The 27343-nt window shown below is 38.7% G+C and overlaps 1 protein-coding gene across 6 annotated transcripts in view; it reads left to right on the top strand.

Annotated features, from left to right (window-relative positions):
• The window catches only part of nlgn3a (neuroligin 3a), a 278376-nt gene that overhangs the window by 90131 nt on the left and 160902 nt on the right, over window positions 1–27343 (top strand). For 5 of the 6 annotated variants that reach the window (XM_089134683.1, XM_039694166.2, XM_039694169.2 and 2 more), the window contains one exon: window positions 21005–21064. The exons of the other annotated variant lie outside the window; for it this stretch is intronic. In XM_089134683.1, the coding sequence (XP_088990809.1) occupies window positions 21005–21064 (60 nt within the window). The remainder of the gene's footprint in view (window positions 1–21004; window positions 21065–27343) is intronic. 6 annotated transcript variants of the gene reach the window in all.

The raw sequence follows: 27343 nt of genomic DNA, 5'->3' as shown, positions 1-27343 counted from the left end.
ATAATGGATTACCTCGAAGCCACAAATGTGAACTAAAGGCAAACACTGAAATGTTATCTAATTAGATGTAGGTTTTAATTGGGGTAAAAACAATGCATCTGTAACAGGCAACAGGCAAACACCAGGTTATTTAATAAAGGGATCTAGAAATCTCCTATAACTAAGCAATAATAATAATAACCTTGAAAACAACTAACATCAAACATGCAGTACAATGTATACACTTGCACTTAGTAAACAGTATTTATAATGACATCAGCTGAATTTAGGGATCCATTCTCTTTGCGATCCATTGAATTGCATTGGATTTCATTGAGAAATGTTCAGGGTTTTAAAACAACTTAAGCTGTACAGGCAGCATCTGTGTCTTGTTGTCAATAACCACAATTTAAACTCATCCCTCAGTTTAAAGCAAACAAACAAACAAAAATAGTACAGTAATGCATTAACATTAGAGGTCTATGGGGAAAGTGTGCAGGAGGATTTAAAAGCAGAAATGTGAAGATTGTTGTTAGTTATTTTGACTTATTCTTCCGTTTAATAATGTGTGTTGTCTAAAATGCACTTTTAATGGCTTGACTACTATCTAGGTGAACTTATGTTATTTCTGTGAACAACACTTCGCTAATAGTTCCCTTTGGGTTCCCAATCACACTTAGGGAGCCTTTCATCTTCGAGTATTGATAAAACGAGCCAATGCACATTGGCGTGCTCCGCACCGCAGCGCAGGTATAAATACCGAAGCGGATGCACGCACCATTTCTCTTTCCCTTCGGAACCTTCATGTCGATGTAATGAGCATCATGTCAATGAGCGAGTGTGTCAGTGCTTCTTCTGGAAGGCTCTCTTGGTACTGGTGGTTCTACAGCACAAGTACAACAGTGATCCCTCAGTAGTGGACCGACCACCCGTTATTTTCTGGGACCGATCATTGCATTGGAAGGGGAGCTGGACTCTGGAGATGACAACTCGGCTGTGCTACCTCCTTCTGGGAGAGTAGCGTTGCCCGAGCCGGATCCAGAAATGTCAGCTATGCTGACACAGGCCGCCGAGACGGTCGGGCTCACGTAGAACCCTTCCACCGTGTTCCGAACTCGGTTGGATGATTGGTTTCTGGGGGCAGGCCGTGCTAGTCCTCAGCACACTGCCCCAGTACCATTCTTTCCCGAAGTGCATGAGGAGTTGTGGACGGCACCTTTTTCTGCCAGAAACCACCTTAGTACCTCCTCTCCCCTCACTACCCTTGACAGAGGAACAGCGAAGGGTTATGAGGCTATCCCTACTCTGCAGCGTCCTGTCATGATGCAGCCTGCTACATCTTGGAAGGGTGATCCACGTCTCACCCTCTAAGTTCTGTAAGTTCTCGTCCTTTCTTTCGGGCAAGGCTTACAAAGCCTGTGGGAAAGCCGCTTCCTGCATGCCATGGCGTTGCTGCAGGTCCACCAGGCCGAAACACTGATGTACATGCACGAGGGTAGTCCAGACCGTGAGCTCATGTGTGTTCTCTGCTTCGCAACCAACCTCGCTATCCGGGGTAAGAAGGTTGCGGATCGCACTCTCTGTCTGGCGATTTCCACTCTAGTGGTCCACGAGCGCCATCCCTGCCTCAACCTGGCTAATATGAGGGAGACAGACAAGTCTCGGTTTCTGGACTCCCCCATTTCCCAGGTTGGGCTCTTTGGCGACGCGGTGGAGAACTTCGCCCAACAGTTCTTCACCGCCCAGAGGCACACGGAGGCGATCCAGTACATCCTTCCCCTGCAGCTCAATGATGCCTCCACCCGTCCACCGGTGACAGATCCTCTGCCGCCTCCACTCCCCCGAGGCCACAGAAGCAGCTTTCACCCAGGCCTCACCTTGGAGGACCGAGCTCTTTTTGGGAGATGGTGACAGCACCACTCCCCCAGAGGAGGGCAGGTGGAGAATCTTTGATTTGTTTCTGTTTCTGTTCTGCCCTTGGCTCTCCGGAGTCCAGCGGCACACACATTTTTAAAGAATGAGCTCTGTTCCTGGGTCCCAAGAGGGCCAGACTGTCAGTGTGTGACCCTGTAAAGCCTTGCCACCTTCAGACCTCTCTAGTATCACCAGCCAACAGCCTGGTGCAGTTTGAAGACCCGATTACTCCTTCTCACACACCCCCTGCCGACCAGTGGAGACAGGTTAGTGTTGCACTGCACACTCAGACCCCTCTACGGGCCGCCCCTGGGCCTTCTGAGTTGGATCAGAATCACCCCGGCCTGCTGTCAAACCCTCAGCCCGTGGTCAGACCCTTCATTTCTCCATGCTGATTTGCCCCTAGAACAAGTGTCCAGGTATGCTGTGGTCTCCATAGATGCCTCCAACACCGGCTGGGGAGCCACGTACAATGGGTATGCAGTAGCAGGGGTCTGGATGGGCCCCTAACTGCATTGACACATCAACTGCCTCTAGTTGCTAGCAGTACACCTTGCTCTGAAACACCTCAAAACACCACTGGTCCATACGGACAACATTGCGACCGTTGCGTACATCAACCATCAAGGTGGTCTACGGTCGCCTCACGCCCCACTGACAGATATTTGTAGAGCTGCGGGCCGGGCGACACCAAACACGTTCGCTATATTCTATATTCCCCTCCTATGGACTAGATATGTGCGCCATTCTTGCTCCTGTAGAGTTCCTTTATTAGCTGAACTCTGTTGAGTTCCTTCACACCCCTTGGCAACAGACATGGCGGAGCATCTGATGCCAGGCCTAATACTCAAATGTCATGTTGGAACCTGTGCTAGGCTGGGTCCCGTATGTTGTGATCCCTAAGGCGATCCCATGTGTGCATTCTTCCACAGTATGGCTCCCTACGGGCCAGTGTTATCCAAGTTTGTCTTAGTGGGTTATGCAGAACAGCAGTGGCCTACGCCCTGTCCCATCTCTGCCTCAATAAATGAAGGTCAGAAGGCTTTGCTAGGCACTGGAAGGTGGCAGCACTAAGTGGTGTTTTAATTGGGATCCCAATTAGTACGGAATGTCCGACTACGTCGAACGTGACCGCACTGAAAGGGAACGTATCGGTTTCGTATGTAACCCTCGTTCCCTAAAGGAGGGAAAGGAGACGTATTCCTGTCGGCACTATTGCTGGACCACCATTGACTCTGGGCTCCGTTCGGCTCCTCAGCAAAAAACAAACGGTGCGGGGCAGAGCGCGAGATGCAAATCTTGTACGTCAATGTGCATTGGCTCGTTTTATCAATACTCAAAGATGACAGGCTCCCTAAGCATGATCCCAATCAGTACATTACATCTGACTGTCTCCGTTCCCTCCATCAGGCACAAGGGTTACACACGTAACGGAGACGTGTATTGTGTGAAAGTTGGATATAGGTTTGCTCAGACAGGATTGTTTTATTACATTAGTCTAATGTTAACACGGATTATGTCTAGGTTTTATTGCTTTATATTTTGAAACCTTGTGTGTCTGTTTAACATAAAATCCTCAGTGCATACACTTTCCTATATAAACCTCCATCACAAATTTATATAGTTGTGCTTTTTTCAAAATTATTTTCATGTCACAGATGCTTTCTTGCTCGCCACTGGGGCTTGTATTAAACCCGGAATATGCCTTTATGTTAGAATTTTCAGCAACCTGAACATGGATCCCCATGAACTTCTCTAACCAGATCTGTTTTAAAGAAAACAAATTAATTGTATATTGTTATAACGTTTTTTTTCCGCCACAGAAAAAACAAATTGTTTTTTTCGCAATCCTGAGTTTAAACATAAAATCTGTCAAAAGTCAGAATTGTGAGACCCAAATTGTGTAATAGAAGATTCCAGAAATAAAATCACCATTCATTTTCTCCATAGGGAAGCAGATTTTTAACGATCAATTAAACACCTTTAAAGTCAGCCCTTGTGTGAACTACAAGTTCGTTAAAGGGTTAGTTCACCCAAAAATGAAAATTAAGTCATTAATTACTCACCCCCATGCTGTTCCAACCCCGTAAGACCTTCGTTCATCTTCGGAACACAAATAAAGATGTTTTTGATTGAATCTGAGAGCTGGATCAGTCCTATATAGACTGCCTAAGGGACTGGCTCTTGACGGCCCATAAAGTCATTAAAGAAAAGGTTTAAATATTACATGTGCCTACAGCGGCTCAATTATAAGTTTATCAAGCGACGAGACTACTTTTTGTGCGAAAAAAACATAAATAACGACTTTATTCCACTATTCCATTACTTCCTTATGGGCGCATGCGCGAGAACTGAGACGAGGACGTTCTCATTCGTCTACTTCTTGTTACCGGCTGCTCACCGCTTAGGAGTTTTACCGCCCCCTACCGTATAAAATGATGATCCATATATAAAGCGCTCCGGATTATAAGGAACACTGTCGTTTTTTTAGAAGATTAAAGGCTTTTAAGTGCACCTTATAGTGCGGAAAATACGCAAATTGAAAAGCGTATGTACAGCACATCATCTTATATGGTAGGTGGCGGTAAAACTCCTAAGCGGTGAGCAGCCGGTAACAAGAAGTAGACGAATGAGAACGTCCTCGTCTCAGTTCTCGCGCATGCGCCCATAAGGAAGTAATGGAATAGAGGAATAAAGTCGTTATTTATGGTTTTTTCGCACAAAAAGTATTCTCGTCGCTTGATAAACTTATAATTGAGCCGCTGTAGGCACATGGAATATTTAAACATTTTCTTTAATGACTTTATGGGCCGTCAAGAGCCAGTCCCTTAGGCAGCCTATAGGACTGATCCAGCTCTCAGATTCAATTAAAAATATCTTTATTTGTGTTCCGAAGATGAACGAAGGTCTTACGGGGTTGGAACAGCATGGGGGTGAGTAATTAATGACTTAATTTTCATTTTTGGGTGAACTAACCCTTTAATCTATGGTATTTGCTTCTTTTGAAGCTGTCAGCCCACATTATTTCAACTTATTCTTAAAATAATTGTTTAACGGCAGAATTCCTGGTAAAAAACTACATTACTCATAATGCCGTACAGAAAATGAAACCAAAGCAAGACGCACCAAAAGAGCTCTTTAGCTCTGTGCTAACTCCTATGATGCACAGCATATCGCCATACACTCTAAATTTAGTTCATATATATGAATATTTTGCAATAAACGTATGTATCAACATTTGAAAATGAGTAGGTTTATGTTCCTCCATTGTTTTTAATTAGATTCTGCTGTTAGCAATGCATCATGGGATTGTAGTTCTTTCCCTCTTTAAAGCCGTTAAACACACAGTCTTGAACCTTTATTGCTTTAACAAATACTTAAAAATAAATCTCAACGGGAAAAAAAGATGGAAAAAACACTTCCGGAAACCATCACCGATTTTTCAATTCTGTGCTGGAAACAAGCTTCCATAGAAATTAAAAGCATATCCAAAATGTAAAAACCTTTACAGTGGGCTCATTTTTTATTTACATTGCGCTGCTCGATATGACAGCTGTCTTTATACTGACACCTAGAGGTGTGGATGAAGCATTAAACAAAAGCAAACGTTTACGATCGCCAATTCAACCAATGTGAAAATGCATCAGATAAAGATAAAAAAGATTAAAATGCAAAGATAAAGCAAAGTCATGTGATCTCAACACGAGGTGACCCGCTCCATGTAAAATAAAAGCGCTCGCGTATAGGCTACACCAATGTGCATTGGCTCGTTTTATCAACACTCAAAGATGACCGGCTCACCAAGCATGATCCCGTTCCCTCCATCAGGCACGAAGGTTACACACGTAACGGAGACGTTTTCTTCCTATTCAAAGTTGTAAAACCTTACAAACACAGCAAAATAACACCCACTAGCTGTCACATTTAGAAGAGGTGTCTGGAAAAAATAATGGCATTGTGTTCTGCGTCAGATCCCCCGGAAAGCTTCTGGAATCAGATAATAGAAACTACACACAGTCTCCCGTGAACTTGTTATGAAAAATGTAAATAAGAGCTACGCATCAAAACCAATGTCTTTACACAGAAGCAGCTGCTGAACTATTACCAGCAGCGTTCACGGGGAAACCACGGCTGCAGTGAGTTTGCGCTGTGGGGTAAATGATCTATGTGGTGTGAGGGAAAGTCTTACGGGAACAAGCTCTCCCTAGAGGAGCGTCTGTCTGGATGTGGGTCAGGAACGCATTTACTCTACCTCATTTATTTCCTCTTCTTAATATACTTAGATTTGCTGAATCTACAAATATTACGGCGTAAAAAAAACAAACCCTGAATGCTCTATTTGTATTATAATTAATGATTGCCCGAATGAAACGCTTGTTTTGTTTATCCGAGCATTATTTGGGATGATCCGTTTGCATTTTCCCAAGGCTACACACTGATTATCGTGATAGCATGTGATGCATTAACGTGTTCAAGTTTTGATCTCGGAACACAAAGGTTTGCATTAGAAAGCACAATTCTGAATTGCGTGATGAGGGTGTTTGGTTGTTAGAGTGCAATCTTTTTCATCAGACCAAAAAATAACCTGTTAGTCTCAACATGCAGCAACATGAAATCTTATGTAAATTCCGACAAATTTGCATAACATAAAATCATCAGTAAGGGTTGCCAGGCAACAGTACGCTTGTGCTCTAAGAGCCTGTTGAGGGTCTATCCACTCCGTCGAGCTGTTCCAATCCAATTTGCCCTAGGGATTTACAAAAGAAAATTTTATCAAGACATTTTGTTTGGTGGAAAAGCTGTAAATGTGACAGAGAATGGAGGTATACTCTGGCTGAATCACACACACACATACTCTCACTCTCTCGCTCTCTCTTTCTCTCTCTCTCACACACACACACACCAATAAAAGGTCTTACATTTAGTAAACACATTAAAGTTCACAAGTGCACAAACACTTCGATCTGTTACCAGAAGGCTGTTTTTTGATGAATGCACAAAAGCAACCGTAAATGACAAAACCCTTATTCCTCATTCACTTTAAAATCGTATTTCTAATCCACAAAACTGAGCCATTGACATATTACGAAATTGCATTTTCACTGCAATTTTTTTTTTTTTTCTTTGTCATATGAGCTTCTCAGCTTCTATTTTTGCCGTAATTTGATCTTCAGAGCTTTTTGGATCGTGTTGATTTTCACAAACACATTAAAATCCATTTACTTACTTAATATGATGTACGTATTTCCAAGTGAAAAAGCACATTCAGCGATTTAAAAAAATAGATTGTGGGGCTGGAATTTTAAAGAGTGAAAAGTGTCTGCCATATATATATAAACAGTTTGTTGGAAGAGAGAAGTTAAAAAAGAGGATTGAGAGTTAAAGCAATTTATTACAGTTTGATTGTAACACAAGTCCCCTGAACGTGAGCCGGAGTTTAGAAAAGCTCATGGTCATGTAAGCTATTTTCAGGATTTACAGGGGTTATCTAGACGTTTTATTGCCTTTCGAATACAAAATGCCTGTTTTTCTCCCACCACCAGCGTAAAAATCTCTGTTTTTTTGACTAACACCAAGGTAACGTGGTCATTTAATTCCCATCCAAATCCACATCTCTGACTTTACAAGAAGAGATACATTCAAAATTCTTAATTTAAAGGTGTAGTTCACTTTTAAAAAAACTTTTGCTGATAATTTACTCGCCCCCATGTCATCCAAGATGTCCACGTCTTTCTTTCTTCAGTCGAAAAGAAATTAAAGGGATAAAATAGGCTCATTTTACAACTCCCTCAGAGTTAAACAGTTGGGTTTTACCATTTTCGAATCCATTCAGGCGATTTTCTGATTTTTAGAAGAATATCAGTAACCAGACAGTTTTTGGTCTGGTAAAAAAAAAAATATGGAAGTCTATCAAACCAGAAACTGTCTGGTTACTGATATTCTTCTAAATATCAGAAAATCGGCTGAATGGATTCGAATAACTCTGGGGGAGTTGTAAAATGAGCCTATTTCTAAAAAAGTGGAGTATCCCTTTAAGGTTTTTGATGAAAACATTCCAGGATTTTTCTCCATATAATGGACTTCAATGGGAACCAAATGGTTCAAGGTCCAAAAGACAGTTTCAGTGCAGCTTCAAAGGGCTTTAAACGATTCCAGACGATAAATAAGGGTCTAATCAAGTGAAACGATCACTCATTTAATGAATAAATCACAAAGTTTAAGTTTTAAAAGCTCAAATGGTCGCTTTGCTCTGTTCTGTGTGTGACTCTCCTGTTCGAACTCGTTCATCAAAATGAACGAATCTTTTTCCGAGTCAATTTGTTCGTTTCGTTCGTTGAATGAACCAAATGACTCGGAAAAAGATTAGTTCATTTTGATGAACGAGTTCGAACAGGAGAGTCACTCACAGAACAGAGCAAAGCGACCATTTGAGCTTTTAAAACTTAAACTTTGTGATTTATTCATTAAATGAGTGATCGTTTCACTTGATTAGACCCTTATTCATCGTCTGGAATCGCTTAAAGCCCTTTGAACAGTTTGAAAGATGTACATGTTTATTACTGAAATGCTGGAAAGAACAATAATTCATCACCACTCCACCACAGCGAGTGAGAGCTTTGAAGAACAAAGAGAAGAAAGAGAAAAAAGGGCCCCGGCAGCAAAAAGTATGCAATACAATACTATATTTCAAAGCATAAACCAAGCAGCCTATTTTTATCTAACGTAAATAAGAGGTTGCATTAACTTAATTCTGCTACTTCCACATTTTAAAAATGAAATTCATTGTTTTGAGTTAAAATGCAAGAGTTTTTATTTTCAATTAATCAAATAAACAACATCAGAACACGAGAAACATGACGTCCATATATACAGTGACCAATGACATACAATACACCTGATTAAAAAAATAAAAAGACATGACAGTGAACCCAAAACTGATTAAACATTTGTTTCTTTGGAATAATGAATCATCCACAATAAGACCAGGAACATTAACTAGGTAATCGGGGAGATCTGGGTTCATGTTGACCTTTAAAGCAGTGCTTCTACTTTTGTGAAACTGGGTCACACCAACAGCAGGGGGATAATGCTTAATGTCAATAAGAAAATGCTAATATGCATTTAATGGGGAACAAAATGACAGTAAATTGGCTCATCAACTTTCAAAAGAAGGCGGTCCGTCAGACAGATGCCAACATGGCATTCTCATCTGACGCTTTTGACAATGCGTATACATCCAACGCTCATGGCACCCTTTAGCGTCAATATGACACGCTTCTGTTATGGGTAGATTTAGGTCTGGTGTAGTGTTAGGGTTAGACCACTAGGAGGCGCCTTCTGCCCCATATATGTGTCAGTATATGACGCCTTGGGATGAGAACGGGCTGGGCATTCACACCGTCGGCCTGGAAAACTGCAATATTTGTAACTTTCCAAGTTTAGCCAAGGACATTTGTTGCGTTGGGTCATAGAAACAACTCAATGTCATGTACTCACAGTGACCAACAATTGGTATACATGTACTTACCATAGTAAATTATGCATAATTACATGCAATAACCCTCAACCAAACCCTAACCTTGTGCTCACTACTTAAATATATGACACCTTAAAATAAAGTGTAACACAACATTTTTGCAAGCATTTATTATAGGCTAAGGTTACTTATAAATATACTATTGTTCTTTGTTCATTCTTTTCAGACAAAGAACCCCTTCAATGTACAACAATTACAACCCGATCTCACGACCAAGTCGTACGAATTCGACGAATGATTAAAAAGTGGCTAGTTCGTAACAATTCATTTTGCTAAATCGTATATATTTTACGAATTGGCCAATTCGTATGAATTCGTACGAATGACCTACCCCTGATCCCACCCCTAAACCTAACCATCATGTGGGTTTAGACAAATCGTACGAATTAGTACGAGTGAGGTCGTTCGAATTAGTAAGAATTAGCCACTTTTTAATCATGCGTCGAATTCGTACGAATTGGTCGTGAGATAGTGTTGATAATTCACAATAACCTTTCATTACTGAATCAGGCTCTTCTGTTTACTGGATCAAATGATCATAATTCAAAATAACTTTAGACTGCACATTCAGAGCAATGCGTTAAAACAAGATGAAATTAAAGAGGAAACATATTTATTCACTATTGAATTTTCCATATAATCTCTATGAAATCACTATTTTTTTTTACGGTTCCATGACTATATTGTAATCACATGCTTATAGTACCAAGTTAATGTTATTTATAGCCTATACTTGGTCGTTAAAGCTATCAATATTTATGTTCAGGGTCGTACATTTTAATTTTCATTATGTATTTTAATAGGGGAGAGAATGAAACGTTTAGCCGAACTTAATCGTAGCTTGGGTGGTTGAGATCAAATACGCCCTGCAGAACAAATGCTAATTTATGCATCTTGAAATGTTCAAATGAATTAGCATAAGTAGAAATTAACACTAACCAAGATGAATGACTGGAAAAGTGTTGCGGTAACTATTATAAATGTATAAGACCTTATCACCGAACCAAACTATAAATATGTTCTATTCAGTAGCCTACATGTTGAATATCTCATAATCATATAGATATGATGCTAGCATGAGGCGCTTTTAATGAATCCTGTAGTCTATTTCTGCTTATAAATTCAGTTAAAGAAATCCCTGCTGTTAACACAACGTTTAATGCCTAAAGGGTGTTTTTTAAAGATTGCATTAATGCCATTCCCCAAGCGCATGGTCAATTATGTGTATTTGCTTACTAACATAATATTTCAGATGTCCTATGAATCGCGCACGCATGATGAAATCACTCAGGGAAATGTGATTTGTTAAGAGAGGATTTGGCGCGTGCTAATTGTTTGAGGGACGGGATCAAACCAGAGAACGCATTTACACGCCGTTAAGAGGGGTTTTTTTTCCCACGAGAAAGACGGATTGGACAAGCCGTCGTATTGGAGCGCTGTGTGATGATGGAAACTGCGAAGCGCTGGAACCTGAGCCGGCTCCGACTGAGCGCTGACAGGCAATAATATGGCATGGAAATGGCTTTCGGATCGCTCGACTTACCCGAGGTTTGAAATGTGTGCGCGTGTGCCCGCAGGCTGGAGAGACTGCACGGCAAACTGCAATGGCATAAACGGAGAAAAAAGGGGTGGGCGGAAGTGAAGGAAGAAAGGCACAAGGGAAGCGGATGTCCCCTCGGCCTGATAGGGAACAGCTCTTCTCAATGTGTGGCAGCCCGTGGGCCTGGCGTGAGCGAACTCTTCATTCACTGACACTTGAGATGCAAGACACAGCTTATCCAGGAAGTTTTCCTCGGGATCCCACACTGCTCGCTGGCCCAGTGTATCAGCCTGTTCAGAGCGCTGGGTCTTTGTTCTCAGTCCTCCATAAAGGGCCAGTTATTCCTCCAAGGTTTTCGGGATCTTAGTTCATCCACTCCAAAATCAGAACGAATTTTTTATGTTTTTAAACAAAGTCTCTTCTGCTCACCAAGCCTGCATATAAAAATACAAAAAAATCAATAATATGAAAGCAGTCGGCCTTTTTCAGACACGTGGGTTTGTTGTGTGTGACGTCACCGCGGCGGCATTTTTGCTACTGACTGTGAGCATAAAAAAAATCATCATTTGTTATCATAACGTTTTATCTTCTGTCAAATCAACTTAGATCATTTATGTGGTTCAGATAACATAATATTTTGAGTTTCTGATAATTAAATCTCCTTCATTATATTAACTCAATTTTTCAATTTCAATGAACTTAAAAGTTTTAAGGCAACCAGCTTACTTCATTTTTTAAGTTAAACCAACAATATTTTTTTTTACAGTGTACGAGAGTAGAGATAACAAGTAAATAACTCGTAAAACTGCAGAAGCACAAGAAAACGGAGAAAATGCCGTACCGCAATAAACTCAACCCGATCTCACGGGAATTCGTACGAATTTTACGAGGTGGCTAATTCGTATGACCTCACTCGTACGAATTAGTACGATTTTGCTAAATCGTACATATTTTACGAATTAGCCAATTCGTATGAATTCGTACGAATGACCTACCCCTGACCCCGCCCCTAAACATAACCGTCACGTGGGTTTAGACAAATCGTACGAATTCGTACGAGTGAGGTCGTATGAATTAGTACGAATTAGCCCCTTTTGAATCACTCGTACGAATTCGTACGAATTGGGCGTGAGATAGCGTAGAATAAACTCGATAAATATGGCAGGTACCGTTGTTTACTGATCCCGCATTGCTTTCTCATCCTCATACTTGGGCATTGTCAACGATCTTGTTTATGGTATAAGCGCATATAACATTACCAGTGAACAATTTAAAAACTATACATCGCTTAAAGCCCGCAGACCATAGTTCAAATTATCAAGCGACGAGAATACTTTTTGTGCCTAAAAAACAACAAAAAGAACGATTTTAACTATTCATTTCCTTCTCTATGGGCCTCGAGTCAGGTTACTAGTTTAATAGCGTAAGCTTCTGTTATTGTACGTCACACGCATCACACACATGACCAGCGTTGGCCAATAGTGAGCCTACATGTGACGTAGCTTTACGCTATCACACTACGTTAACTGACTACAGGCCCATAGAGAAGGAAGTGAATAGTTGAAATAAAGTCGTTATTTATGTTTGTTTTTGCACACAAAAAGTATTCAAAACAATGTCTTACGATAACGATGTCTTTAATAACTTTTCGAGGTCGGCAAGTTTCAATTCCTCAAGGTTGCAGGAGTGATCCAGCTCTCAGATTTCATCAAAAATACCTTTGTGTTGCAAAGATGAACGAAGGTCTTACGGGGTTGGAACAACATGAGGGTGAGTAAATACTGACAGAATTTTCATTTTTGGGTGAACTAACCCTTTAAAATATGTAATACACGGCGGGGTTAGGTGTAGCACAGTGTTACAAACAAGCCGACAAGTGTACAATGATAATCAAATGAAAACAGGGAGACACAACTGTTCAGGTTTGAGTATTTATTAATACATTTAACTTTGTTGGACTTTCACAAACAATGTTGGAATTTAAAATGTTGAAAAGTTTTCTCTTTTTTATCAAACCGCAATTTTTGCAAGTTCCCTCAATTTTTACAAATTCCTGCAATTTCATCGCATAAAATTGCATAAATTTATGGTGTGATGCTGGCAACCACAGCTGCCAGTAGTTTACCGCGTAATCAATCAATTTTTGCCCGCAACAATCACAAAAAAAAAAACTTCGCGTTTTTCTGAAAGGACTGAATACTATTATGGTAAATGTTATATATAAATCGCAAATTTTTTCACAAATTTTTGGAAATTACCACCACAAAATCAGTCATTTTGATCGCAAAAATCACACAAAAAAAATCGTGAAATCCTGGAGGGACTGCCTAATTATTTTTTAATTAATTGAGCTAAAACCAAAATGCGTTGTGCCCCGCTCTCCTCTATATTTGAAATAAATGCTGTTCTTTTGAACTTTCTATTCATCAAAGAATCTCCCAAAAAAACGTTTTCAACATTTATAATGATATTAATGTTTTTTTGAGCATCAAACCATCATATTAGAGTGATTTGTGAAGTATCATGTGACACTGAAGACTGGAGTAATGATGATGAAAATTCAACTTTGATCACAGTTATATATTCACATAGAAAAAAGTAAAAAAAATAAAAAATCATAATATTTCAAAATAATACTTTTTTATCAAATAAATGCAGCCATGTTTAAAACATTAAAAATCTTTTGAACAGAAACATCTTCTTTTGAACTTTAGAAACATCTTAATATAATCATCAGTTTCTGTGCGCCTTTCTCTTTTGTTTTAAGCTCTCTTTGCAGTGACTCTTGGTTATTGTTCGGGGAAACGCTCATGATGCGCCCCTCTATGGATCCTGCACTCGTAATAAAAACAAAAGGCCTGTGATATAAAAGTCCTCTGTGCTACTAAAGCTCTGGTGTCCATTTTTGGCTGTCCTTTCTCTGGCATTATAGTCTCCTTAACCTTTAAAGTCCACATCAAGTCAAAATTGGCTCTAGTCACTTTCTTAATATCATGTTCCTGGTTTTATTGTACACAATTCTTTAGTCCACTTTATTCTGTCTTCAGAAACGACTTTCCGTTGTGCTGTCATCCACAAATGGAGACAATAATAACTAACCAGTAGTCAAAGTGTTATTTTCAGATTGCTTTAGATCAGGTTATGGGCAATTATAGCAAATAACAATGCGTTCACACTCTCAAGGTTTTGCAGGTCACTAGAAAGACAGCAAAAGTGCCCTCAGCTTCAGTTCACTGTAACATCTGGGGCTTCAGACTTACAAAAAATCTATATTTTAGAAAGTAAAGCTAGTTTCTCAAAATGGCTTGATATTGTTACAGGTGAAATGAGACACGCTTTTGTATTTAAAAAAAAATATATATATATACTTAATATTGATTATGCTTTGAAATCTACACATTTAATCAGGTGTTCCTGTATCTGAAAAAGAAGGAGAGATGATTGTATATGTGTGTTATGGGTTTTATCAACGTGAGTTCATGAGTATTCATACATTTTAGGGCTTTGCAATGATTAATCGAGATTGAACAAAATAAAAGTGTGTGTTTACTTAATATGTGTGTGTGTGTGTGTGCTGTGTATAATTATTTTGTATATATAAATACGCACACAAATGTATAAAAATGTGTTATTTATAATATATACTGTATATATACACATATATATATATACAGTATATATCTGCAAACAGTTCTCAAATATATACATGTATGTGTGTATTTATATATACAAAAACAATTACACACAGTACACACACATGCAGTATATTAAGTAAACACAAACTTTTATTTTGCCTTATATTGATGCATTGACCGCATAAAAAAACATAAATTATTTACATACAGTAAGATCAACTTTACAAACTTCATCATTGTTGTGACATGATTGTGATGGCATTTTTGGTTCACTGCAGTTTTAAGGATAAAATGAATTTGCACATTAAATTTGCATATTAAATGCACCACACAGACATACAAACAACATGAAACAGTTGATTAATATTAATCTGCATTCTTCACATTGAAATTCTTTTCCAAAAGTAACAAAAGATCAAATATTATGGCAAGCGCTGGGGAATGAGAGGGATTGTGGAATTGAGAAGCCACACAGGGAGGATTTGAGACGGACAGTAAAGTGAATACCGTCTTGGATTGTTAGAAGTCAACATTTCGCCAATAGGTCCCCCGCCACATTGTGACCTTTCCGATATGTAAATCTGGGCTCAATCCATTGTCACGCTGACCCACTTCTCCCGCTCTTCAGAATGGGATGCACTTTACATTCAGTGCGCTTTAACACTGACGCATAGGTCAAAGAGGCTGTATTAGCTCACTGTAAAAGCTGAAGTGTGTGGAGACGCTGGACCAGATGGGCTGCCGTCCGCTGAGGTTAATATCAATGTGATATAAAGTGCTGAATAGAGCTGGGAATCTTATTCAAAACCAGTTGCATTTGAAACGAATTATTCACATGACATTCATTTCTCTCAATGGTTCTTGAACATGCATGTTTTAATGACAATACAAATGAAATACTGTTGATACAAGAAAGCAAAATGAAAAGTAAATGCAGTGTCAGAGCGAATAGTGTAGTCTGATGACTGATGAACAAACATGGTCAAAAAGACCCAAAAATTTCTTTTATAATGTTCTTCTCAACATTTAGTCCTGTAATATTTAAATCTGTGTAATTACTGATTAGTTGTTCGTCAAATCTTAAGTTATGGTACAATAAATGCGTTAGTTATGCATTACGTGATATTAACTATACATTTGTTGTACAAATTATATACTTTATATATAAACATTATATATAAAGTATAAATATAAAGTCAGAATTGCGAGATAAAGTCAGAATTGGGTGATATAAAGTCAGAATTGTGAGATATAAAGTCAGAATTGCGAGATATAGTCAGAAATGCGAGATATAAAGTCAGAATTGCGAGATATAAAGTCAGAATTGCGTGATATAAAGTCAGAATTGCTTGATATAAAGTCGTAATTGCGTGATATAAAGTCACAATTTCGTGATATAAAGTCAGAATTGCTTGATATAAAGTCGTAATTGCGTGATATAAAGTCAGAATTGTGAGATATAAAGTCACAATTTCGTGATATAAAGTCAGAATTGCGAGATATAAAGTCAGAATTGTGAGATATAAAGTCAGAATTGTGAGATATAAAGTCAGAAATGCGAGATATAAAGTCAGAATTGCGTGATATAAAGTCAGAATTGCGTGATATAAAGTCAGAATTGTGAGATATAAAGTCAGAATTGCGTGATATAAAGTCAGAATTGTGAGATATAAAGTCAGAATTGCGAGATATAGTCAGAAATGCGAGATATAAAGTCAGATTTGCGAGATATAAAGTCAGAATTGCGTGATATAAAGTCGTAATTGCGAGATATAAAGTCGTAATTGCGAGATATAAAGTCAGAATTGCGAGATATAAAGTCAGAATTGTGAGATATAAAGTCAGAATTGTGAGATATAAAGTCAGAATTTCGTGATATAAAGTCAGAATTGCGAGATATAAAGTCAGAATTGTGAGATATAAAGTCAGAATTGTGAGATATAAAGTCAGAAATGCGAGATATAAAGTCAGAATTGCGAGATATAAAGTCAGAATTGTGAGATATAAAGTCAGAATTGTGTGATATAAAGTCAGAATTGCGAGATATAAAGTCACAATTTCGTGATATAAAGTCAGAATTGCGAGATATAAAGTCAGAATTGTGAGATATAAAGTCAGAATTGTGAGATATAAAGTCAGAAATGCGAGATATAAAGTCAGAATTGCGTGATATAAAGTCAGAATTGCGTGATATAAAGTCAGAATTGCGAGATATAGTCAGAAATGCGAGATATAAAGTCAGAATTGCGAGATATAAAGTCAGAATTGCGTGATATAAAGTCAGAATTGCGAGATATAAAGTCAGAATTGCGAGATAAAGTCAGAATTGCGAGATATAAAGTCAGAATTGCGAGATAAAGTCAGAATTGCGAGATATAAAGTCAGAATTGCGAGATAAAGTCAGAATTGCGAGATATAAAGTCAGAAATGCGAGATATAAAGTCAGAATTGCGAGATATAAAGTCAGAATTGCGTGATATAAAGTCAGAATTGCGAGATAAAGTCAGAATTGCGAGATATAAAGTCAGAATTGCGAGATAAAGTCAGAATTGCGAGATATAAAGTCAGAATTGCGAGATATAAAGTCAGAATTGCGAGATATAAAGTCAGAATTGCGTGATATAAAGTCAGAATTGCGTGATATAAAGTCAGAATTGAGAGATATAAAGTCAGAATTGCGAGATATAAAGTCAGAATTGCGAGATATAAAGTCAGAATTGCGAGATATAAAGTCAGAATTGCGAGATATAAAGTCAGAATTGCGAGATAAAGTCAGAATTGCGAGATAAAGTCAGAATTGCGTGATATAAAGTCAGAATTGCGAGATAAAGTCAGAATTGCGAGATATAAAGTCAGAATTGCGAGATATAAAGTCAGAATTGCGAGATATAAAGTCAGAATTGCGTGATATAAAGTCAGAATTGCGAGATATAAAGTCAGAATTGCGAGATATAAAGTCAGAATTGCGAGATAAAGTCAGAATTGCGTGATATAAAGTCAGAATTGCGAGATAAAGTCAGAATTGCGAGATATAAAGTCAGAATTGCGAGATAAAGTCAGAATTGCGAGATAAAGTCAGAATTGCGAGATATAAAGTCAGAATTGCGAGATATAAAGTCAGAATTGCGAGATATAAAGTCAGAATTGCGAGATAAAGTCAGAATTGCGTGATATAAAGTCAGAATTGCGAGATATAAAGTCAGAATTGCGTGATATAAAGTCAGAATTGCGAGATAAAGTCAGAATTGCGTGATATAAAGTCAGAATTGCGAGATAAAGTCAGAATTGCGTGATATAAAGTCAGAATTGCGAGATATAAAGTCAGAATTGCGTGATATAAAGTCAGAATTGCGAGATAAAGTCAGAATTGCGAGATATAAAGTCAGAATTGCGAGATATAAAGTCAGAATTGCGAGATATAAAGTCAGAATTGTGTGATATAAAGTCAGAATTGCGAGATATAAACATGCAATTCTAACTTTTTTTTTTGCAATTGCGAGTTTATATCTCACAATTCTGAGATAAAAAGTCAGACATGTGGGATTGTCGCAATTACCTTTTTTATTCTATTTGAGAATCAAGCTTCCATAAAGTACAGCTTTCATTCATTTCATCATTCATTGATGTTATTGATGGTTGATAAATCCAGGGATTTTGCATTATTTATGTGATTTACGCCGACGGGTTTTTAACGTCAGCCATATATTAATGCAGAGTCGTTTGGACTGCGAATACTCTCAATGAAAAATAATCCAGTTTATGGGAACTGCAACATGATGCCATTAAATCCAGACTCACTATAAAGGACATTTGAAGTGACAGAGCTCTCTCGCCTCGGGTATCACAGCTGCCACCTCTCTCAAACAATACATTCATTCAACTTAACCTAACAGTGTAACGTCACACACCTAGTGCGCTACAACACACACACCAGACAGGTCTTTCCAAGCATTAAACTCTGCGCTTCTTAAAAGAACAGCGTGCATACAAAGACTGACCTCTCTTGTCTGATTGATTTGAGGCATGAATTTGAGGCCTCTCTTGTCCCACTGATTTGAGGCATGAATTATTGGGTGACCAGGATTTGGTCAAGCAGGACAAGTTCCTGGAACAGCTTTCCGATTGACCCGACAGATTTTAGAGATAGGGTTTTTGATAACACTGTAGCTAAACATGCAGATGAACGAATGCTGATTTATCCAACTGTATCTGTACAAACAATGATGTGGTGATGTGATTAGTTGCATCCGTGTACTTGAAATGAACACTAATGATGAAATGATTACGCTTGGAAAAGCAGAGTCAAATCTATATTAAGCCGTTTTAAAACGGACGTGAATAATAATGACGGTTTCTCTATCTTTACAAATTGTGGCTTGTCGTGTTAATGCTTTGTAATGGTTTTATTTATAGTGTGTTAAGCTCTTGACCCTCTGAAAAGTATGTCATTTGTTTGAATGAAACTGCAGCACTCATTGTATTGTACTACTAAATTGTTTGAAAAAAAAAAAAAACTGTATGTATGATTTGTAATATCAAGAACAGACTTAATAAGAGGGTTGAACACAACTGATTGTTTTTTTTTTTTTGTTATTTTGAAAGCTCTCCTATTAAAGGGATAGTTCACTTTTTTGAAATTAATTTTTGGTATGTTTTAGCTTACCTCAAAGGCATCCAAGATGTAGGTGTCTTTGTTTCTACAGTAATTTCAATTTTGATATTTTTAGGTCAAACGGTTCTTGTCTGTCAGTCATATAATGCAGGTCTATGGTCACCACCTCAAAGAGCATGCACAGAGAAGTCCAAATTAAACATGATTTAATGACTCACTTCCGGCACTTTCCGGTGCAAACCTCAGATCACTTGGACGTGGCTGTTGTTACAAGAGGTAAAAATGATATAAATACCCTGCTGAAAAATCCAGCTAAAACCAGGCAAGGCTGGTTGGCTGGTTTTGGCTGGTCTCCCAGCCTGGTTATAGTTGGTTTATCAGGCTGGTTTTAGAGGGGTTTTGAACACTTTTTCAGCTAAGTCAGGCTGGGAGACCAGCTTGACCAGCTAAGCCAGGCTGGGGGACCAACTAAAACCAGCTACTTCCAGCTTAAACCAGCTAAGACCAGCCAACCAGGCTGGATTTTTCAGCAGGGCTGTTCGTTTTCTCACACAAACCGCTCGTTTCGTGTCTTAGGCCATCAATGTGTACTTACATTTACGAGTCATTAAATCATGTTTAATTTGGACTTCTCTGTGCATGCTCTTTGAGGTGGTGACCATAGACCTCCATTATATGACTGACAAGACAAGAACGGTTTGACTTAAAAATATCAACATATAAAACATACCAACAACTAATTTCAAAGTGAACTATCCCTTTAATTTAATAATCTGTCTCAAAATTATAACCTCTTATTAGGTTGTGTTCTAATCGAAGCACAATGTGAACTTGATTCTGTATATAAGCAATCATGTTGTACATTTAACCCTTGTGCTGCGTTAGATTTTTAACACCGTTGAGTGCATTAAGGACCAAAAATGGCCACATATTAAACATTGCCTAAAATATTATATATTATTATTATTTTCCACTTTTACCAAGTTAAATCTTTTAACCAGCATCAGTCCTCATCATAACTACCAAAAATGTATTCAATTTCAGGATTTTAACCCTTTAATTACCAGTTTTGTTTGCGAAACCATCGATTTGTATAAGAGGAAAAAACACAAAAATTCTATTATTTTCAATAAACTAAATGCAAAGAGAAAACTTTAGATTTGGATTATCACAGTCCCACTTTGCAAAAAATCCCACTTAGCGCGTTAGAGACCAAAAATGGCCACCTATTAAACATTGCCTATTGCCTAAAATAAGGTGCATTTCCACCCATAGGGAATAAATATGTAGTGACGTCATCTGGTGGAATACACTATATAATGCAAATATAATGCTTTTGCTTCAAAATGAAAGGATGTTTGTGCAAAAATCATGTTTCATGTATTACTGACAGTCTCGGATTTAAACAACGTTTTAATGGGTTTCAATTGGTCTTTATGGTGCTGAGTGTTACTATTTGATCTACACAGTGCGTGTTATACATATTTTGCAAAATGGGATCACATTTTTTACATGTATCCAAAAAGTCACAATTTTGCCAAATTTCATACCATTTGCATTAAAACAGCCAAAATGGTCAAAGAAATTAAACTGCAAAAGACCAAAAATGTCCCTAATGCAGCATAAGGGTTAAGAGATCTGTGTAATTGCTCAGTTGAATGAATTCTGTCTAATATCTCTTTGTTAAGCTTTTTTGTCCATTTTTCTTGTTCTGATGATCATACTATTTTGAACTGTCCTGTCCTTCTCTGTATTCCCCCCCCCCCCCCCCCACACTTTACTAACAGGAACCCATTCCAAAAAACAGGGCGAGGATTTATCCGATAACGACGGTGATGAAGATGAAGGTATTCTCTTTGGTGACGAAAGACGATGCATGTCTTGGATTATGTGTTCATTTTTCTGTAGTTTGAATGCAGCCCTCCCTCTTGCACCTTTTTATCTTCTCTCATGGTCTAAAGAGTCATCAAAGTCCTTTGTGTGGCTGTGGAGGATGACTGTGTTTTCAATACATCAATACTTAGCATGTCTGGGAGATTTCTGGGAGGGAATTGTGTAGGTGCTTGTTTAGTTTTTTTTCATCTGTTGTATATTAGAGGCTACAGATGCATAATTGTGTTGATTGGTGCAGTGATTCTCAACTGGTTTCGCTTGACGACGTAACACAATGATTTATCATACAAAAGGAACTTGAATATCCTTAAATATTGAAATCTCATGAACAGTATAAACCCACCTATATGCTAAAATATTGAGTTTGGTTTCTAAATGTCTGTACATATATGATTTACGATGGATATAAATACCAAAAATTGGAATGAGGTCAGTTGTGTGAGTAATTCACAACACAACACACTTTGAGGTCAGCATGAAACATATTTATCCTTGTGAGGAATGGAGAATGGCATGCCATCAAATATAGAGCCATTTTTTTTTTTTTTTAGCAAAATTACAGGATGATCGCAGATGATTTAAAGGAGTAGTTCACTTTTGAAAAAAACATTTGCTGATCATTTACTCGCCCCCATGTCACCCAAGATGTCCATGTCTTTCTTTCTTCAGTCGAAAAGAAATGAAGGTTTTTGATGAAAACATTCCAGGATTTCAATGGGAACCAAACGGTTCTTTGAGTGCAAACTGTTCAAAGGGCTTTAAACGATTAGAGACGATGAATAAGGGTCTTATCAAGCGAAACGATCGCTCGTTTAAAAAAACAAATAACAAAGTTTAAGTTTTATAAGCTCAAATGGTCGCCTTGCTCTGTTCATCAAAATGAACGAATCTTTTTCTGAGTCAATTCGTTCATTAAGATTCTGTGTGACTCTGTTCGACCTCGTTCATCAAAATGAACAAATCTTTTTTCGTGTCATTTGGTTCATTCAACGAACTAAATGAACGAATTGACTCAGAAAAAGATTTCGAGTCACACAGAACAGAACAAGGCAGCCATTTGAGCTTATAAAACTGTTTTGAAATGAGCGATCGTTTCTCTTGATAAGACTCTTATTCATCGTCTGGAATCGTTTAAAGCCCTTTGAACAGTTTGAGCAGCTTTTGGACCTTGAACCGTTTGGTTCCCATTGAAGTCCATTATATGGAGAAAAAATCTTGGAAGGTTTTCATCAAAAACCATTTCTTTTCAACTAAAGAAAGAAAGACATGGACGTCTTGGATGATATGGGGGCGAGTAAATTATCAGCAAAAACGAACTGCTCCTTTAACACAATGCAAACTGCTCAACACGCATCGCTATGACCTTCACATGAGAAACGTTTTACATTGCATCATGAAAGGGTGATTTTCCTAGTTATTTATTTACAAAGAATATGTTACGCAATCGAAGCCATGTCATAAAACACTACTTAGATGCACAGGATCCGTTTCTGAAAGGTTTGTAGCAGATGGTTTCAAAGATGAAATTGGTTGAACCCTCACAGCGCTTGACCTGCATGCAACATAAAGCCGGCTGTACTGCTTGACGCCTCGTTCTATTGAGTGTCATCTAGTCAAGTAACGGAAGGCCATTGTATAGTGCAAAACACATCTTTTCATGAAGTGGTAATCGACATATTTCCGTTATAGACACTCCCATGTGTAGCATGCGAGGAGTTCTGCAACATGGAAGCACATATGAGGCAAGCATGGGGTATCACAACACCGTTTTTAAAACAGCCGAATGGATTTAGATAGAGAGAGAGAGAGAGAGAGAGAGAGAGGCTGACAAGTTGTGGTAAGAGGATTAGCGAGGGAGGGAGGGGGGGAAAGCATGCGCGCAAGAGAAGTTGCCAATCAGCAAGAGCATTGTTCAATTTCAGCATTTATCTTGGGATATTCTAGGCTCAGGGTGGATATCTGGCGAGATTAGAATAGGGAAAGTATTCTTCCCCGGTTACTGCAAAAGGCTTAAACCCCAGAACCTATCTCAAATCCTGTTATTGTTGTTCTTTTATGCTCCTAAACTGACAATAGATCTTATAGGTGAGGGACATGTTCAGTGCTGGAGTTATGGTCCAGCTGTACGCCCCTACTGTGCCATTGTTGGTTCAGACTAAGTGCCGCTCTCAGTTTGTGTTTGGCTGTGTCGCAGGCCGTTTGACTGGTCTACGACTGAAATGGAAACTGAAGCAAGTCACGTTTGAAGAGACTCAGTCAGTGGTATTAACGGCAGTGTTAATCGATACGCTTTCTTCAATACCAGTTGACGCAGAGGCCTTGTAACTAGGGCTGGGTAATAAATATCGATTTCTCGATATTAATCGATTCTCATTTTTACGAACCGATATCGATTCTTAAATCTCAAGAATCGATTAGTCATCCTGTTTCATTTGAATGAATAAAACATGTATCGCGGCTGCGCGCATCCAAAAAAATCGCAATAATCTTTTTTCCTTTGTTACTATTGATATGAAACAAAGTCTCAATTTTCAAATTACGTCCATTTTCTTTAGAAATTCAAAAACATAAATAGAGTTTTGGCGCTGTGGCGTGAGATCGCTCTGGAGAAGCAGCAGCGCTGATCTCTCTTCCGGCTAAATAATACCAGTTACAGCGCCAAATAAACATGAATGAGCATCTGAAAGTGTGTTAAAGATAGAGTACAACTTATCGAAATCCGTATCATGTCACATTGATTCGCTCAATCAGCGTTTCAACCGTGGAAAGACGTCAGTTAAACGGCTTGTAATCAATGTATCGTCATATTTACCTCAGAAAACCCACATAAACTCGAAAAAATAACTCTAGAGAGGAGCATTTTGCTAAATATATACACCATATTACATATGCATTATAATCTTAATGTTCTTCAATATTTAATGCATATTTGAATAAATCTGGCAAGTTTTTATGACTGCCACCATTTAAATGTTTATATTTCATATAATCTTCTTATTATAAAAATAAATAAAAGTGTAATTTAAGTGTTTGTATAGCTACAAAACATTATTACCTTCACATTAGGCTCATGAAGTCTATAGGCTACAACTAGACTCCCATAGTTTACAGCATGATTCCCTTGAAAATTTGACATTTATTGTAACTGATATTCAAAATAATCGAATCGAAATCGAATCGAATTGCAAGCTTGTGAATCGAAATCGAATCGAATTGTGAAATTTGTCTCAATACCCAGCCCTACTTGTAACGCACACGTCCACATGTAGAGGAGCTTCCCTCGGGAGGATTTGGACTTCCAATCCAAAGCGGTTGCGTTCCCTTTGCAATTGGCTGGTTCAGACAATCCAATTTCTGACTTGCGCAAATGTGGCGGCTCTCCATGAAAAACCCACTAGGCTCCAGCAGTCAAGCAGCATGTCCTTCCAGAGGCTTTTCCGCTTGGTCTGGAGGTTGGGTTTATGGCCCAAGCAGTCCCAGTGGGATGTGGGCTCAGTTCTGGATCGAGATGTAGTCCACTGAGGTGTCCGTGTTCTAGCCCAGGGCATGTTTTTGCATGAGGTGCCAATTACCTTGCATCAATGGCCTGCCTGTTTTTCCTTTACTCTGAATGGCCCATCAACTGTGACAATAGGGAACACGGCTTGTGAAGCATGCCATAACATTCAAATAAAACAAGAATACAAAGCAGGCCAAAGTGGCAAATGAGCTGAATGCTTTGCCCTAGATTGGAAGGTTGTGGTTGGTAAATAGTTCCTCGTTGAAGCATTTTTTTTGTTGTTGAAGATATCAAATGTTAGAGAGCTACAAATGAGTGTTGACACTTGAACAGGGCCGGAATGATATTCCACTTGAGCCAACTATATATCAGTATGCCCCATTTGTGTAACAAGGCGTGCTAGTCAAAGCAACAATACTCGGACACTGAATCTACAGTGGAGCTGCCACTGCATATCTGTGAATTGTAGTAGTGATCATGGCACATTGTTCACCTTACAACCTCTACTCGTCTCTGGCTACACAGTATCATTGTGAATCTAGGCCATGCTTCCTTGGCAAACATTTCTAGACGAGATCACCACACACTTAACCCTTCGGGAGGTCACAAAGGCTCAAATTGAGGCAATCTCTTTCTGCTAACTCTGACTGAATCCCAATTCATTTGCTTCTAGTTAGGAATGCAAGCTAGGAATTTTAACCTGATACCTTTCTCTTGGTAAAAGTGTGCTTGGGCGTATACTTCCAAATTCCCGAAACGGCCCACAAGCAACTTTCCGAGCAATCTGATGTGTTTGATTTGGGACGCAGCAATCCTAATCTGATTTACTGTATCTGATGGATATGATATGACTTTGGATTCAGCCCAGATGTCTGTCTTTCGTACTAAAATAGACTGGGCTCATATGACATAACGTAGCTAGCAAGCTGTTGGCATCATTTCTCAGCTGGTGGTCCTTATTTCAGTCATCAAGCCTGGCACAAACATATTGCAGGGCCTCTCATTCTGTAGATCATCTCTGGCAATTAAGCCAACCTCAGGTGCTGCTAAGCAAAGCTATACAACACCTCCTGCCACTCTGTTATTGTACATTTTCTAGGTGTATATGTAGGCACGTGGAACTAATTAATGCAGAACATGGCAGTGGTAATACATTTTCCTTGGCCCACAGGAATATATACCTTGTCTCATGTGTCTGCTGTCATAGACTTCCCACCGCTGACAAATAGATGCACATTGGCTCGCTTATCCATGTGCCCTAATTGGGCAAAAGAGCCCTTGACTCCTCTAGATGCCAGCCGTCTTCTGATGGTGCCAGTGGCCAGGCCAGCTCCACCTGCTGGGGTGTTGGGATGGATTTCACAGAGTCCAATACCCACTGTCACACAGGATGGGTTAAATAAACAATGGGCCAAACTGGGTGTATGCCTGTTTGTATAATGTTGTGCCAGTAGTTGAAGGAACAGACTGCAGACGTAGTCCATATGTTGCGTTGTTAGCTAGTAAGTTGAAATAACTCCAATTCGCAGTCTTAAACTTTGATGTATAACTTGTCCTGCACAGTTTGTGGCAAAGACACGAGTGACCTCAAATTACACAATACATTTTGGAGAGGTGTGCTATTCGTTTCCAAGAGATTGAACTTACAATACATTTGTAAATACATTTACAATACATTTGGAGCGAAAATTTGTTTTCAATTTTGATGGCTGTTCGGCCCAATATGAACATTTGCATACCGCCAATGTGATATTGTAATTTGGGTTGTTCCAATCACTTTACCATCCCACTGCAAATTAAACTGGCCAACCAATAAGATTTGCGCCTTTGATCACATGCTCAGACCTGCTGCTTTTACCTAAAACAACAGTGAATCGCAGAGGAAGAATCGGTAAACGCAATATTTTTTTTTTATGTGATCATCCATCAGTGTGTCAAGGTTGCCGACCACTGCCATAGCGAATACAGTAATCCGAAAATGTGTAAATACTGTTTCACTTCTTTTTTGTCTCTCGCCATGTTTCCATCGACACGTTTTTATCCGAATTAAGTGATATCGAATGAAAAATGCCTTATGGAAACAGTAAAATTCGATGAAATTTCATGAAAATCGACTCAAATGAAATACGTTCGGTCTCATCGGATTTTCTCTTGATCGATATACGGCTAATGCGATAAAAGCTGATGGAAACGTTATTTGCCGAATAAATAATGAATTGCGATTAAGTTTTATGCCCTTTTATGGTTGCAACACGTCAGAAGACGAGTTCATTTCCGGCCAGTCTGTTTGCGCACACATGGCAGATGTCAACAAAGACAGATGGAAGTGGACAAAGCAAAAAGATGCTTCAACCAAAGGGTTTCCGTGAACCACGATCTCCCAGAGCGCTCGTTCCCACACCACAGTCGCCTCCGCTGTCGTCGGGCATTTACGTGCATCGTCAACATCATAGCAATGTTTATAGCGTCGCTGTTTTCTTAGGTTAGTTTAGCTTGTTTTTACGTGGCTTGGTTGAATTGTAATATAATGTGGTCTGTTATTTCTAGTTAACAGACTGCGGCGCTGCTAGTATAACACACCGTTGCCATGGACGCAGTTCAGAGACGGAACAGACTATTTTCTTTAGCAGAAGCAATACTCGTTTTTAAATCAATAAACTCGTTTTTAAGTCAATATTTTGTGTCAAATTATTGATTGATTTATTTATTTGGTTGATTTATATGTAATAAGCAG

The sequence above is a fragment of the Pimephales promelas genome, chromosome 9 (genome assembly GCF_988280905.1).
Source record: "Pimephales promelas chromosome 9, fPimPro1.hap1.1, whole genome shotgun sequence".
Lineage (NCBI taxonomy): Eukaryota > Metazoa > Chordata > Actinopteri > Cypriniformes > Leuciscidae > Pimephales > Pimephales promelas.
This window is presented reverse-complemented; position numbering and strand designations above follow the sequence as displayed.